The sequence below is a fragment of the Myotis nattereri genome, assembly GCF_964212035.1.
Source record: "Myotis nattereri genome assembly, chromosome: 16".
Lineage (NCBI taxonomy): Eukaryota > Metazoa > Chordata > Mammalia > Chiroptera > Vespertilionidae > Myotis > Myotis nattereri.
The window spans coordinates 4,951,659-4,966,120 of record NC_138091.1 but is presented as its reverse complement, the minus strand read 5'-3'; the positions used below and the strand labels follow the sequence as shown (position 1 = coordinate 4,966,120).

General features: G+C 43.0%; 1 protein-coding gene across 2 annotated transcripts in view; it reads right to left on the bottom strand.

Moving 5' to 3' along the window:
* The window catches only part of SPECC1 (sperm antigen with calponin homology and coiled-coil domains 1), a 247,101-nt gene that overhangs the window by 69,697 nt on the left and 162,942 nt on the right, over window positions 1-14,462 (bottom strand). Inside the window, exons 4-6 of one of the 2 annotated variants that reach the window (XM_081110788.1) lie at window positions 8,973-9,046; window positions 8,414-8,592; window positions 1,691-2,996 (exon numbers count right to left, since the gene is read on the bottom strand). In XM_081110788.1, coding sequence (XP_080966914.1) covers window positions 2,975-2,996; window positions 8,414-8,592; window positions 8,973-9,046 — 275 coding nt within the window. In that variant the 3' untranslated portion in view covers window positions 1,691-2,974. Of the gene's footprint in view, window positions 1-1,690; window positions 2,997-8,413; window positions 8,593-8,972; window positions 9,047-14,462 lie in introns of those variants that run through there. The other variant, XM_081110787.1, reaches the window with a different exon arrangement.

The window sequence follows — 14,462 nt, the reverse complement described above, 5'->3', positions numbered from 1 at the left end:
ATAACTGAACCAAAGAGATATTCATACATTTACGACAGGAAACAGAATTAGACACTTGATAGCACCTGCCTCAAGAACACAATGAAATTCCAGGAAATAATAAACTGAAAGGAAAGAATTTAAAAATGATATCAGCAATTTAATAATTGCATTATAATATTTTAAAGTAGAACCAACTCAAGAGAAAAAGAAATGAGGACATATTGGAAAAATCTCTCTGAATATATATGACATGAACAATGTGAGGTGGCATTTCAGTCAGTGGGCAAAGGACAACTGCTGCACGCCTGGCTGTCGTGTGGAAGGAAAAGACCTCCACCTCGCACCACTCAGCAAGCAAAGAAAGATAAAATGTGTGTGTGTAGAAAATAGGAGAGGAAAAGGTAATAGTCTATCTGTACATGGATAGGGTGGGGGAAATCTTACACAGAAACAAAGTCCAGTAAAGAAAAGCAGTAATGGAAAATACCGACAAACTATTACATAACAATATAAAATTTTCCATGAAAAAGATAAAGCCAAAATACCCAAACTGCAAGGGGATAAACACCTCGACCCCCCCTCCTACCCCCCGCCAATAAAACAATCAGCGTAAGTGTTAAACTAGCAATTCTCAAAAGAGAAATACAAATGGCTGCCATATGAACACATGCTCAGAGAAAGGTGAACCGAAGTACTAGAGAGCGCTTTTTGCTCACCCTATTGGCAAGAATCAAGATGAGAACTACCTGCCGCTGGGGCTGTGTGTAAACAGGCACTGGCATCAGGAGTGCCCCCAGTCTCAGGGAAGCTATCTGGCGCCGTCTATTGATATGAAAGGTGTGCGCATTCTCTAAGGCAGCAGTCACACTTTCATGAACCCATCGTATCACAATAAAACACAAGTCTAGAAGGCTACATGAATAAGGATGGTTACAGTATTATTTGGAAAGAAAAAAATCTGAAAATATAATCCTGATGTTCATCAGTATGACATTATTTGAATATTCTAGGGCACGTCCAACGCCTGGGATTCCATGCAGTTATGTCAACCTGAAAGGATGCCCACAATACATGTGCTAAGTGAAACGTGAACGTCCAGAGTAATGTACGGATACAATCCCATTTTTGTAAAAAAATATCAATTAACCATATGTGTGTGTGTGTGTGTGTGTGTGTGTGTGTATTCACATGAGTAAAGTGGGAGGTAAAGAAAAATATGTACTGTGAACACTGATTACCTTAGAGGGTGGTACTAGAGGGCAAGAAAGATTAACATTTTTCTTTATACATCTCCATTTTGTTACCAGCATACCTAAATATTACTTCATAAGTAAGAAGAAATCCAATACATTAAAGCACCAAAAGATCTGTTTTTAAATTTCAACAAAAATAAAACAAATCTAGACTTCAAATTTTATGTGATATATTTTCCAATAGTTTTGCTTTAAAAAATAATTTATGTAAAATCAGTATTTTGCTCCTTGCTCTCGTTTTAATAATAAAATCATGTAATAATGACATTCATATTTAAAATGAGCCTCCTGACTATAATTTGTATTGGAAGTCCAGCTTGCTGCCTCAAATTCTAGCTATCTGACGTGGCTTTAAAGTTCTGAAATTATGTGCACTAGAAAAGTGAGAACAAATGACTTTAAAGGCCCTGCAGAAATGTGGCCAGTGATTTTTTAAAAAATCAGGCAACAGACTCTTCTAAATAATCACATTTATTTAGCATTTCATAAACGCTTACATATAAAAATATCCAGCAGACCCAGGAGTAGACACAGCAAGACATGGGGTGCAAACACAGCTGGGCACTTGAAGTTGAGGTTGAACTTGTCTCACTGTTCAATGTGAAAACACTCGGCAAATGGATTTTATCTCATTCTAAGAATCCTCAATCTGAGGTAAAGCTCCCAATAGATACATTTCTATCCAGTAGGTCTCCAGTGTGACACCCACAACATCCTCATGAGTTAGAGTATCCTGTTCCTGGTTTTCCTTGGATCAGATGAAACTCCTGTCTTCTCCTGTGGATAAGGTAGCTGCTAACGACCCAACGCATCTGGACTGCACACGAGTTCCTCACATGAGAACTGCAGGTAGGATTTGCTGAACTGGTACAGATCTTCACAAACGTATGTACTTCCAAAAGTTTAAAATCACACTTTGAACTCTATGCTTCTGGATTTTAAAAGTCTTTAAGTTTCCAGAGTAAGTTTTATTCATGAGGCTTTGGTTGTAGTTGTTTTCAGTTAGATTCCAATAAGCATTGTCACCGAAATAAGCTACTGGCTTACCTACGCCGTTTATTATCAACCAAACACCTACTACTGTTGAGCCCAGCAGGGAATATTGGAAATCAAACCGGAACTTGTGGGTGGCTTGTTTCAGATGCAGCAACAAAGTCAGACCCGGCCTGTGCCTGTGCCGGCTCGGCAAGCCTTGCTATAAGGAAAGGACTAACTTCAGAGTGAGATGCCACATAGATGGCTTCCTCTTGCCTTAAAGAGTGTTAATCCCAAGATTATCGGGCACCATATTCAAAAGGAAGCATAGAGATAAACTCCACGAGGCGCACACGCCTGGCTCCTCGCATTCACCGGCGCCCTGCACTGGCTAGGCCACTGCTCCCTAAACACTAGCTGTGCATCCAAATGCTTTTCACAACAGACTCGTACTTTGGTCTCTGTGTGTGTGTTTTCAGAATTTCATTTTATGCTCCAAGTAAAAGCCTGCTGAATCTTCTGAGAAAAAGAGAAAAAAAGAGGGAAGAATCATCTTTGTGTAATGAGTTGACTCCAAAAAAGTAGAAAAAAAGGTTAAGAGACTTGACTGCAATGACTGTGTGTGAGAAACAGTGGGTGCTACGAGGAGACAGCGTGCTCTATAAAGAGGTAATTTCTCCTCTACATGACTCCCCCTTTCAAAGAGCAATGGCTGTAGGTTCCCATCATGGCAGGGGCTGGGTCTTTCTTCCATCAATGCTCTGCTAGCTGACAGAGACCATGGCGCTGTGGAAATAGAAATGGGAGGGAAAGGCTGGTAAAGGAGCTGCTTAATGCCACATGACCTCAGTCTACAAACGTAAGTACCACAGCTGACGCTGTCCCCCAGGAGAGCTAACACCCAGAGCAGGACTGACCTGCTTGAGTTCCTGGTTCCAATACTCTTGGAAGTCAGGAGGCTTCAGACAGGGAAAATGCTAAAGACTTCACAATGCCACATGAGGCTCCTCCGCTAGCTCTTCACCCACAGACAGCTGTGCTGGGGAGGCGGAGGCGCCCAGGAAATCAAAGTCAGGCTCTCTGAAAGTCACAGTGACTCTGCTTCCCTCTACTGTCCGCTAGTCACGGCCAAAGAAGAAAAAGAGAAAAAGGTTTATTTTATTATTACAGCATAAAAATCCTAAAGGCCTCGGGGAAGCTCCTGTCCACACATTCCAAAGCAAATCTGTAAAGATGGGGGCTGGGAGCAGGGAAGCAGACAGCTGTTTAGAATTCCTGGCTGTGCATCTAATGCCATAAACGTAAATTTAAGCTATGAAAAAAATAAGTAGTCCAAGAGGGAAAGAATTCAGCTGGCCGGGGCACCAGAGGACCAGTTTCTGCACTGACCGAATAAAAGGCCGGAGGCTCCTGGCAATCAAAAGTACTAATGTGAGGCCTCAGAAACTGCTCAGGAATCTCCCTGGGAACGGGCCCCCGGCCCCCAGAGCCAGGGATGCTGCATCGAAGCATCTGCAGCAAGAGAGCTGGGAAGATAACTCAGTGACATGAATCTAGAGCTCCCTTTCAGAGACAACCACGGAGTCCTGGGCGAGCAGCTGGCGCACTGCAGCTGTAACAACAACACAAAGGGCGGCACAGGCACACGGCTGGCATCAGGGCAGAACACGTGCGCACACGCAGAGTTAAAAGCCAATCCCAGAGAGTCTGGCGGTGATATGCAGCCATGCCGCTCGCGGAGAGGTGACAACACGAGAACAAGTGGTACAAGCTAAGTGGTGCACACACATTTTGAATCGCAGACAGGCTGTTTTAGAAACGGACACAGTTGATTAGGCACAGATGTGCAGTGTTTTCCACGACCTCTTTTTGAGACGCCTGCCATGGGTGCTTATTGGTGTCTCATGATACACAGTGAAAACCGAGGCAGTCACCCTAAGACCAATGGTCTTTGCTGAGGGACCCCCCGGGCCTTGCCCCGCTGCTGTTGAGGGCCGTGTCATGTGCTGCCATCGACAATGACTTTCTGTAGAAACACTGCGTGTGGCCCATCAAGTCCTTAAGTCGCGCTGCATGCATGTTCTCTGTCTGCCAGGCCCCAGGACTCAACGTTTCAGGGAAAAGGTTCGATGTTTTAATTTCAAGGAAAGTTTTCACTTCAGTGTCTTTCTCTTAATGGTTCAAAATGGAAAGAAGCCAGAGTTGAAAAGTTATTTATTATCTTTCCTCCATTAATTTGTACATGTCCAACAAAGCACATCACTTGCAGATCCATGAAAACTATCCTGGCTTTTCCAATTTCTGGAAGAGAAAGACGAGGTCCACAGCCCAGCTGGACTATGGAAATGCCACCGTGGCAAGGAGGGTCCAAGGACTGCCCGGGAAGGAAGCGCTGCGGGCACCTGACTCTCAGCTGACCGATACTCTCAGGAACAGCAGAGCCTACGGGGCCTTAAAAGCAACCTGCTGTTATCTCCTCGCTTAAGAGAGGAAGGAGCTGGGTCTGGGAAGGAAACCTTGCCAGTTCGTGGCAAAGAGGAGGCTTGAACCTCATTTTCCCGTATACCTTAGCATCAGTTATTCTGACTCTAAAAAATACCTTTGAAAACCCAATAGGACTGATGATGATCACTAATGAGCTAAGTTTTCAAACTATCTAAAATACAAAACTACTTAATAGTCTACTTTGTCTAGTTATTGAGTTCTTGGTAATAAATACGAACTTCATTTGCCCTCCCACTAGCCTAACAATCTTCCCTCAAATGCCTGTATATGCAAATGAGGATGTAAATCAGTGAGTCCTGTGTTACGATCAAGGTGCTTTCAGATGCTCTTACCTTCTCTTGGTCGCACTTGGGAGACCTCGTCAGAGAGTTTTTGCAAGTTCTTTGGCTGTGCCTGAACCAAGAATGACTTTTGAGTTCTCATTAGATGACTGTCAAAGTCAAATTGCCTTTCAGTCAAGAACCATCAGTCAAGAAGGGAACACTATGTCACTTCGGGACCTTTGAGGGTATGAGTTGGTTTCAAGTCTTGATCAAGTGGTAGGTTCAGGAAGTGGCTGAGCCATCAGCGAGTAGTAACTTTCAAATCAAATAGTCAACTCTTTAGAAGGGGCAGCTTGCAAGAGAGGCGCAGAATCAGACAAGAGACCAGCCCTGGCAGTTGTCTGAAGTGCTGCCCAATGCAGTGATCGGCAAGCACACACTGAAGCCTACAGGGTTTCAGTAATATGCCATGTTCTGGATTGGTGTGATTCTAACGTTTGAAATGTTTTGCAATAAGGCATTAAACTGCTGGACTTTGGAGGTAGGTTTGCAAATCACTGGAAAATTAAAAGAGAAACATATTGTGTTAAAAAAAAAAAAGTGACCCTAAGTTTGAAGATGTCGGATACAGCATATGGAACACTAAATTGTCAAGATGCATGCCAACATGTCCTGAGATATCAGGGTTCAAGTTGAATAACCGGGGCTGCATCTTAGAGTCTATGTTAAAAACGCAGCACCTCAGCACGATCTCCCTCTCAGGAGCATGCCTGCTCCTTTCCCTCCCCTCTTCCTTCCCCACGGACGTGCATCTCCTAAACTATAAGGCAGCAGCCGCCAACCTTTCGGACCTCAAGGACCATCAGTGGTCCGTGGACCACCGGTTGGCAACCACTGCTCTAAGGGACTCCATGAGACTTGTAACCAGGGCAGCAATGGGCAGTGGCAGCTCACTCCTGAAGCTTTCTCTTACTCCAGTGGCTGACACAGCCCTGCCTTGGCTCACGTTTTTCCTGCAATGTTTCTGGAAAGCCAGAGCAGCCCTGCCTCGTCTCTTTCCTCTTGTTTCCTCTACCCTAGGCCCCTCCTTGTTCCCCAGCTTAATAACGTCCTCTCAAAATCACCTGAACGCATGTAGTGAAATCTTTCCTGCACAAAGTCAAGAACTCACACACTCCAGGCCGGCCCAAGGTCAGGTCCTTGCTTGGTAACATTTTCTGATGACCCAGATGGACCTTGTTTCTGGAGCCTATGCAGCCCAGCTGGCTCACTCCTACCACCTCCTTCACCTTCAACTTCATCAGTAACAACTGGTGCCATTTTGGCATCAAGACCACAGGTACCATACAGTGCCGTAACTCAGATCACCTATAATTTACCTGAGCACCTAATGACATCACCAGAGATAGTTAAACTGCAGATAAAGAGGATCTATCAGATTTCACTGCTTGCTTTCATTCCAACAAAAGAAACTTTGTCTTACATAAAAAAATTTTCTTGACTGAAAATCTTACAAACTCAGAAACTAGTTTATAATTTGTTCTGACCATTAACCTTTGCTTTTATTCTTCTGTTTCCATAAGCATATCTCTTATTAAATACCTGGCTGCTTGTTTAAAAAAAAAAAAGAAATGTGGCATCTCATACGATAACACAAACTCAAGACTTGTCTTTTACCATTTATCTTTAAAGTGACGTACAAATGAAGTGATTCAAGTTACAATTTTGCCCCTCTTCCAAAAACACACAATATAAACCAAAACAAATGGACAAATAAAGGAAACACAAAAGAAAACTAGAATGACCTCAAAATGTTTCAATAGGGAACTTGATGAAATCTAGTTCTCCTATTCTTCTCCCTCAACTTAAAATTCACACACTATGGTGGCCAGAGAGTATAGGCGTGACTATAAAATGATCTTGATTTTCAAAAGTGAACTGTGAAATCAGCTACACATATTAATCCTTCTCTTAGAGGCTATTTCATAGAAAAGTCATAAACAAAAGAATGAGGGATTAAAGCAAGTTTGGTAAGAGAATCAAAATGGAATTCTGAGAAAATCTATTCTTTACAATGTCATAAAATTCATAGCATATCAGACTCAAAATCTAGCCAATGAACAACCTCCTGATTCTGAAAACATAGGAAAAGGGCAAACCGTACAATCAGCATTCATACCTACTAACTTTCAGTTTAAAATACACTTGAGCCCAGCCAGCATGGCTTAGTGGTTGAACATCAACCTATGAACCAGGAGGTCATGGTTTGATTCCTGTTCAGGGCACATGCCTTGGTTGTGGGCTTGATCCCCATTAGGGGGAGTGCAGGAGGCAGCTGATCAATGATTCTCTCTCATCATTGATGTTTCTATCTCTCCCCCTCTCCCTTTCTGAAATCAATAAAAATATATTTTAAAAAATAGTACATTGGTGCCGGAACCGGTTTGGCTCAGTGGATAGAGCGTCGGCCTGCAGACTGAAAGGTCCCAGGTTCGATTCCAGTCAAGGGCATGTACCTGGGTTGCGGGCACATCCCCAGTAGGAGATGTGCAGGAGGCAGCTGATCGATGTTTCTCTCTCATCGATGTTTCTAACTCTCTATAGCTCTCCCTTCCTCTCTGTAAAAAATCAATAAAACATATTTTAAAAAAAATACTACATTGGGGAGACATCTGAAAATTCAAAATCTTTTCTTAATATTCAATAATTTCAAAGTTAAGGACATTTATTCCTGATTGGGGAAATATAACACTGCATTAGTTAAAGCCCAAAATATTACTTATAATCTTGTTTGTAAACCATTTAAATTTTAACCATAATTAATGTTAGGCATGCCTCCCTCTGAAATTTTGTTGTTAAAGCTTTCTGGAACCATACACTGTGTGATTTCCCTCCCTCAAGAACAGAAGCGAGAGTCATATATTAGCTAGATGTGTTTTCCACGCTCATTCTTTTTAACGAAGTGGCTTGTTTCAAAGGCTTTCTGAGGCAGCCTGCAGATGCTGATGCTGCCCTGGGCCAGGAAGAGCGAGCCCTGCATCTGGTGACACTTCCCATCGCACCGAGTGAGCCAGGGCACCGAGTGAGCCAGGCAGGTGCTGCCGCAGCTGCTGAGGTGTGCGCGTCCCAGCACTAACAGACACTAAGACCTCAGGAGCACCCTGGGCGTGACTTTTAACCTTTTAGCCCAGGAGATACCGGGCTAGAGCTTCTGTACACGTGTAAGTGAAGAGCTTTCTCAACACCTTAAGCCAGAGAACAGCAGAGACCAGTACAGGAAGGAATGTTCCCGGGTGTGCATGGCAGTAGAGGTAGACAAGGGAACAACTTCAGCACAGAGACATAAAGCGTCACGGAGGGCCGTGCAAGGTGGTTAGTGAGAAGCCAAGCACTTCCAGGAGCCCTCGGACTCGGGTGCCCCCACTCATGACCAACCTGCTGTGGCCCTGCCTGTCTCCCAGCTCCTTCTGCAGCCTCGCGTTCTTCTCCTCTTCCTCCAGCAGCCTCCTCTTCACAGCGCGCAGCTCCTGCTGGGCCTCACACTTGATGTCATTGGCCACCACCACCGCCGTCTGCAGGTCCGCCTGGAAGCGCCTCCACTCCTCGGTCTCCTCCTGAGAATGCCAGAGCCCCCACGCACATCAGACGCCCACCAGGGCTGGCACCCTGGCGGGGCTCCGGGTCCCCCGTGCCCAACACTGAGAAAGACCAGCTCGGCAGTCTTAGTGAGGCGCTGGCATCTCACTACAGGGAAAAGGCACAGGTGGGAGTCGGGCCTTCGTGCTATCAGAGTTCTCCATCCTGAAACTGAATGGTCGCTTTAATTTTACTTCCTGCCAATACTAACCTGGGCGCATGCCATGGAAATGCACTCTGAAAAAACAGGCTAGGCTAGCGAGAGTAATCAGGGTACTTTTCAAAGGTTTCCAAACCTGAGGGGGATTCCGGTAAAGTGGTGGAGAAGGCCCCCATCCCTGCTGTAACCACATCTCACCTTTATCTGCTTAGTCAGAGTCTTAAGCTGCCTCTCCAGGTCTGCTTTCTGTTCCTCCAGCTTCATCACACTGCCTAGGAGCAAAGAAGTCAGACAGCAGTTGGCAGAGGTGTGAGACTCTTGGGAAAAGGTAAGCAAGGTAGCAAAGGAGCAGCTCCGGATGTGCAACAGGCGCTAAAATCCACCCCCTCTACTGTGAATCCCATCCCCAGCACCTGAACACTGGGAGCCAGAAGCAGGAGGTTCTTCTAAAAGAGAGCACGGGGTGAACTGGAAAACACATGGGTTTTGGTTAGGTTACCCAGGTGACAGGCGCTGTGGGAAGACCTACAGCTCCTCACACTTGTTACCCTCACTCGTGGCCTCCCTGAGTTCTGTACATGTCGTCCTGAATGTCCTCAGCGCTGTGAGGCTTCTGGTAACAGACAGAGGAGACGACTAGTTAGTACCGTGGTGCCTTTCAGGCCCATTTCTAGAGCTGCGGTTCTTAATCACAGTGAAACCTCAGAGTCACTTGGGAAGCTTTTCAAAAGCACAGACGTCCAAGCCGCAGACTCTGACCACGGAGTTGGAATCCCCAGGGCAGAGGAATGTGGGTGTGTGTATTTTCAGAGCTTTCAGTGACGTGACTACCTCTCCCTCACTCAGAACATCTTTAGCTCCTCACTCTGTCTCCAGTTCTCTCACGTTACTGTCAGAGTCTTTTCACTTTGAATCTGATCATGTCCTCTACCTCGTCACAATCCTTCAATGCTTCCTCATGATCCACTGAAGAGCAGCAGTTGTCTATTAAGAATATGAATCAGAATTACCAGAGAAGCTTAAAAAGTCCCACAGGTTCAGGTCCTCCCCCAGAAATTCTAATTCAGCATGTGAGGCCCAAGAATTTGTGTTTGGGTCAGTGCTGCAGAACCAGAAAATGCTCCTTAACGTTTTAGTTCACTTTTCTGTCCATTTCTTTCAAGGATCTTATGAGGAGGAGTGATTATCCTTGGCTGGGTTTGTGTGTCCCTGGGACTCCTAGTGAAAAGACATCTTAGAAATACCTTAATATCCCTGATAGAAGCTAGAAAGTTTCTTAAAGATTCATGGTCTGCGTTATTGCCCGCTTGCATCTGTGATGATACAGGTGCAGGGAGTCTGCCTGACATGTGTTCTGGACATTAATTACATGCTTCTTGCTTGGTGTGCCTGTGCTGACTTCGAAGGGTTTGGGACAACACAACCGAATTCTCAACAGCTGTGTATCACTAAGTGAAAAACCAAACCAGACCAGACTGCTCTTTGACTTTCTACTTCCCAAGTATGATGCTGTTTGAAATACACTGACCGCTGACCATGGTGCTGGGCCTTCTGCTGCATTCTCAAGCATGACTACTGAGGACAGCCTGAAGACACTGACCCCAGATGGCCATGCTCTAGAGTTCTACCACGTGTCAGTTCTAATGAACACTGGACTCGACACTCCCCTTAATCAAGCAGAACTATACACAGTCAATTCTCATCATCTGTTAGTTACACGGAGGTGCCATGCAAACCCAATGAGGAAATATTAAACTAATAGAGGCCCGATGCATGAAATCCTTGCACTCAGGGGGGGGGGGGTTCCTCAGCCCAGCCTGTGCCCTCTTGCAATCCAGGAGCCCTTGGGGGATGTCCGACTGACGGCTTAGGAGCAGCCATCAGTCGGACATCCTTAACACTGCTGCAGAAGCAGGAGAAGCTCCCACCACCACTGCTGCGCTCGCCAGCCATGAACCCAGCTTCTGGCTCAGGGGCATTCCCCCTGTGGGAGTGCACTGACCACCAGGGGGCACCTCCTGTATTGAGTGTCTGCCCCCTGGTGGTCTGCTCATCATAGTGACCGGTGGTTCTGCTGTTTGGTCAATTTGCATATTAGCCTATTATTTTATAGGATTGCTTCAACAGGAAATACAGAGTTAAGGTCCTGTGAGCCTCTGGTCACATTTTCATAAAATGAAATGCTATTTGTGTTTTATTTACTTACTTATTTATATCTGTATTGTTGAAAGTATTACATATGACCCCCCTTTTCTCCAATGAACCCTTATAGCACACCTCCATCCCCCACCCCAGGCCTTCACCACCCTATTGTTTGTGTCCCGTGGGTTATGCATATATGCATACAAGATCTTTGGTTGATCTCTTCCCACCCACCCACCCTCCCCTGCCTTCCCTCTCACATTCCACAGTCTGTGCCATGTTTCCATGGCTCTGGATCTATTTTGTTCATCCATTTATTTTGTTCATTAGATTCTACATATGAGTGAGATCATGTGATACTTGTCTTTCCCTAACTGACTTATTTGACTTAGCATGATACTCTCCAAGTCCCTCTATGCTGTCTCGAAGGGTAAGAGACTCTTCTTTTTTACTTCTGCATACTATTCTATGGAGTAAATGTCCCACAGCTTTTTTATCCACTCATCTGCTGATGGGCACTTGGGCTGTTTCCAGACCTTAGCTATTGTAAATTGTGCTGCTATGAACACAGGGGTGCATACATTTTTTCTGATTGGTGTTTTGGGTTTCTTAGGATATTCCTAGAAGTGGGATCACTGGGTCAAATGGCAGTTTCATATTTAATTTTTTGAGGAAACTCCATACTGTTTCCCATAATGGCTGCAATAGTCTGCATTCCCACCAGCAGTGTACCTCGGTTCCCTTTTCTCCACATTCTCACCAGCACTTGTCATTTGTTGATTTGCTGATGGTAGCCATTCTGACAGGTCTGAGATGATACCGCATAGTCGTTTTAATTTGCATCTCTCAGATAATTAGTGACTTTGAGCATTTTTTTTCATATGTCCCTTGGCCATCTGTATGTCCTCTTTGGAGACATGTCTATTTAGGTCCTTTGCCCATTTTTCAATTAGATTGTCTTCCTTTTGTTAAGTTGTATGACTTCCTTATATATTTTGGATATTAACTGTTTATCAGATGTATCATTCATTGCCAGATATGTTCTCCCATACGGTGGTTTCTTTTTATTTTGTTGATGGGCTTTGTTTTGTTTTTGTTTGTTTTTTTGCTGTGCAGAAACTTTTTATTTTGATGCAGTCCCATTTATTTTCTTCTTAGTTTCCTTTGCCCTAGGAGATGTATCTATAAACATATTGCTATGAGAGGTGTCTGAGATTTTGCTACCTATGGTTTCTTCTGGGATTTTTATGGTTTCATGACTTACATTTCAGTTTTATATCCATTTTGACTTTACTCTTGTGTATGGTGTAAGTTGGTGGTCTAGTTAAAATTTTTTCCATCTATCTGTCCAATTTTCCCAACACCATTTATTGAAGAGACTCTCTTGACTCCCATATTCTCTTGCCTCCTTTGTCAAATAATTGAGCATAATAATTCGCTTGGGTCTATTTCTGGGTTCTCTTTTCTGTTCCATTGCTCTATATACCTATTCTTATGCCAGTTCTAGGCTGTTTTGAGTACAGTAGCTTTGTAGTATAATTTGAAATCTGGCAATGTGATTCCTCCATCTTTGTTTTTCTTTCTCAAAATTGCTGCAGCTATTCGGGGTCTTTTTTTGGTTTTTGGAGTATTTGTTCTAGCACTGTGAAATATGCCACTGGTATTTTAATAGGGATTGCATTGAATCTGTAGATTGCCTTGGGTAGTATGGACATTTTAATGATGTTGAGTCTACCAATCCATGAACATGGAATATTCTTCCACTTGTTTATGTCTTCCTCTATGTCTATTTTCAATGTCCTCTAGTTTTCTGAGTACAGGTCTTTTACCTCCTTGGTTAAGTTTATTCCTAAGTATCTTAATTTTTTTTGTTGCAATGGTAAACGGGGTTGTTTAATTTCTCTGAGAATTCATTATTGGTATGTAAAAAAAGCTATCGATTTTTGAGTGTTGATTTTGTATCCTGCTACATTGCCAAATTCAGTTTTTTTATTACCACTTCTATTTCATCAGTTGTTATTGCCCTATTCAGGTTTTCTGATTCCTACTGATTCAGTTTTGGGAGACCGTATTTTTCTACGAATTTGTCCATTTCATCCATATTGTCCAGCTTGTTGGTATATAGTTGTTCATAGTATTTTCTTACAATCCTTTATATTTCTGTGGTGTCAGTGGTTACTTCTCCACTTTCATTTCTGATTTTATTAATTTGGGTACTCTTTGTTTCCTGATGAGTCTAATGGCTTATCAATTTTGTTTATCTTTTCAAAAAACCAGCTCTTGGTTTCACTGATATTTTATATTTTTTTTAGTCTCTGTGTTACTTATTTCTGCTCTAATCTTTATTATTTCCTTCCTTCTACTTAATCTGGGCTTTTCTTATTGTTCTTTTTCTAATTCTTTAAGTTGTATGGCTAAATATTTTATTGCTAATTTTTCTTGTTTTTTGAGGTAGGCCTGTAGTGCTATGAACTTCCCTCTTAGGACTGCTTGTGCGTATTCCTGGGGATTTGGGGTTGTTGTGTGCTCATTTTCATTTGTTTCCCAGAATTTTTTTTTACTTCTTTCTTGATCTCATTGGTAACCCAGTCTTTGTTTAATAACATGCTATTTAGCCTCCATGTATTTGAATGTTTTTCAGTGTTTTTACTGTAGTTGATTTCTAATTTCATTCCACTGTGATCCGAGAAGATGCCTGATATGATTTCAATTCTGAGACTTGTTTTGTGTCCTAACATGTGGACTGTCTTTGTGAATGATCCATGCGCACTTGAGAAGAATGTATATTCTGCTGCTTTGGGGTGAAATGTTCTATAAATGTTCAATTGAATCCATCTGGTTAAGTGTGTCCTTCAGAGTCACTGTTTCCTTGTTAAGTTTTTGTTTGGAAGATCTATCCAGTGAAGTCAGAGGGGTGTTAAAGTCACCTACTCTGACTGTACTGTTGCCCATCTCTCCATTAAAGTCCTCTAGAAGATTTTTTAAATATAACTAGGTGCTCCTCTATTGGGTGCATATATATTTACCAGGGTTATATCCTCTTGTTGGATAGATGCCTTTAGTATTATGTAGTGACCTTTGTTGTCTGTTGTGATGACCTTCATTTTAAAGTCTATTTTGTTGAATATGAGTATTGTTATTCCAACTTTTTTTTCTTCTATTTGCATGGAAATTTTTTCCCATCCCTTCACTCTCATCCTTTGTGTGTCTTTTGTTCTGAGGTGGGTCTCTTGTAGACAGCATACAGTTGAGTCATGTTTTTTTATCCATTCAGCTACCCTATGCCTTTTGATTGAAGCATTTAATCCATTTACATTTAGGGTTATTATTGATAGGTACTTATTTATTGTTATTTTAACACTATATGCCTAGGTTTCTCTGTTTCTCCTTCTCATTAGAGCAGTCCCTTTGGCTTGGAGGTGATATACTCCTTTAGCCTTTTTTTGTCTGGAAAGCTCTTTGACTGTCTATTTTGAATGATAGCCTTACTCGATATAGTAATCTTGGTTTCAGATCCTTGCTTTCCATTACCTTGAGTACTTGATG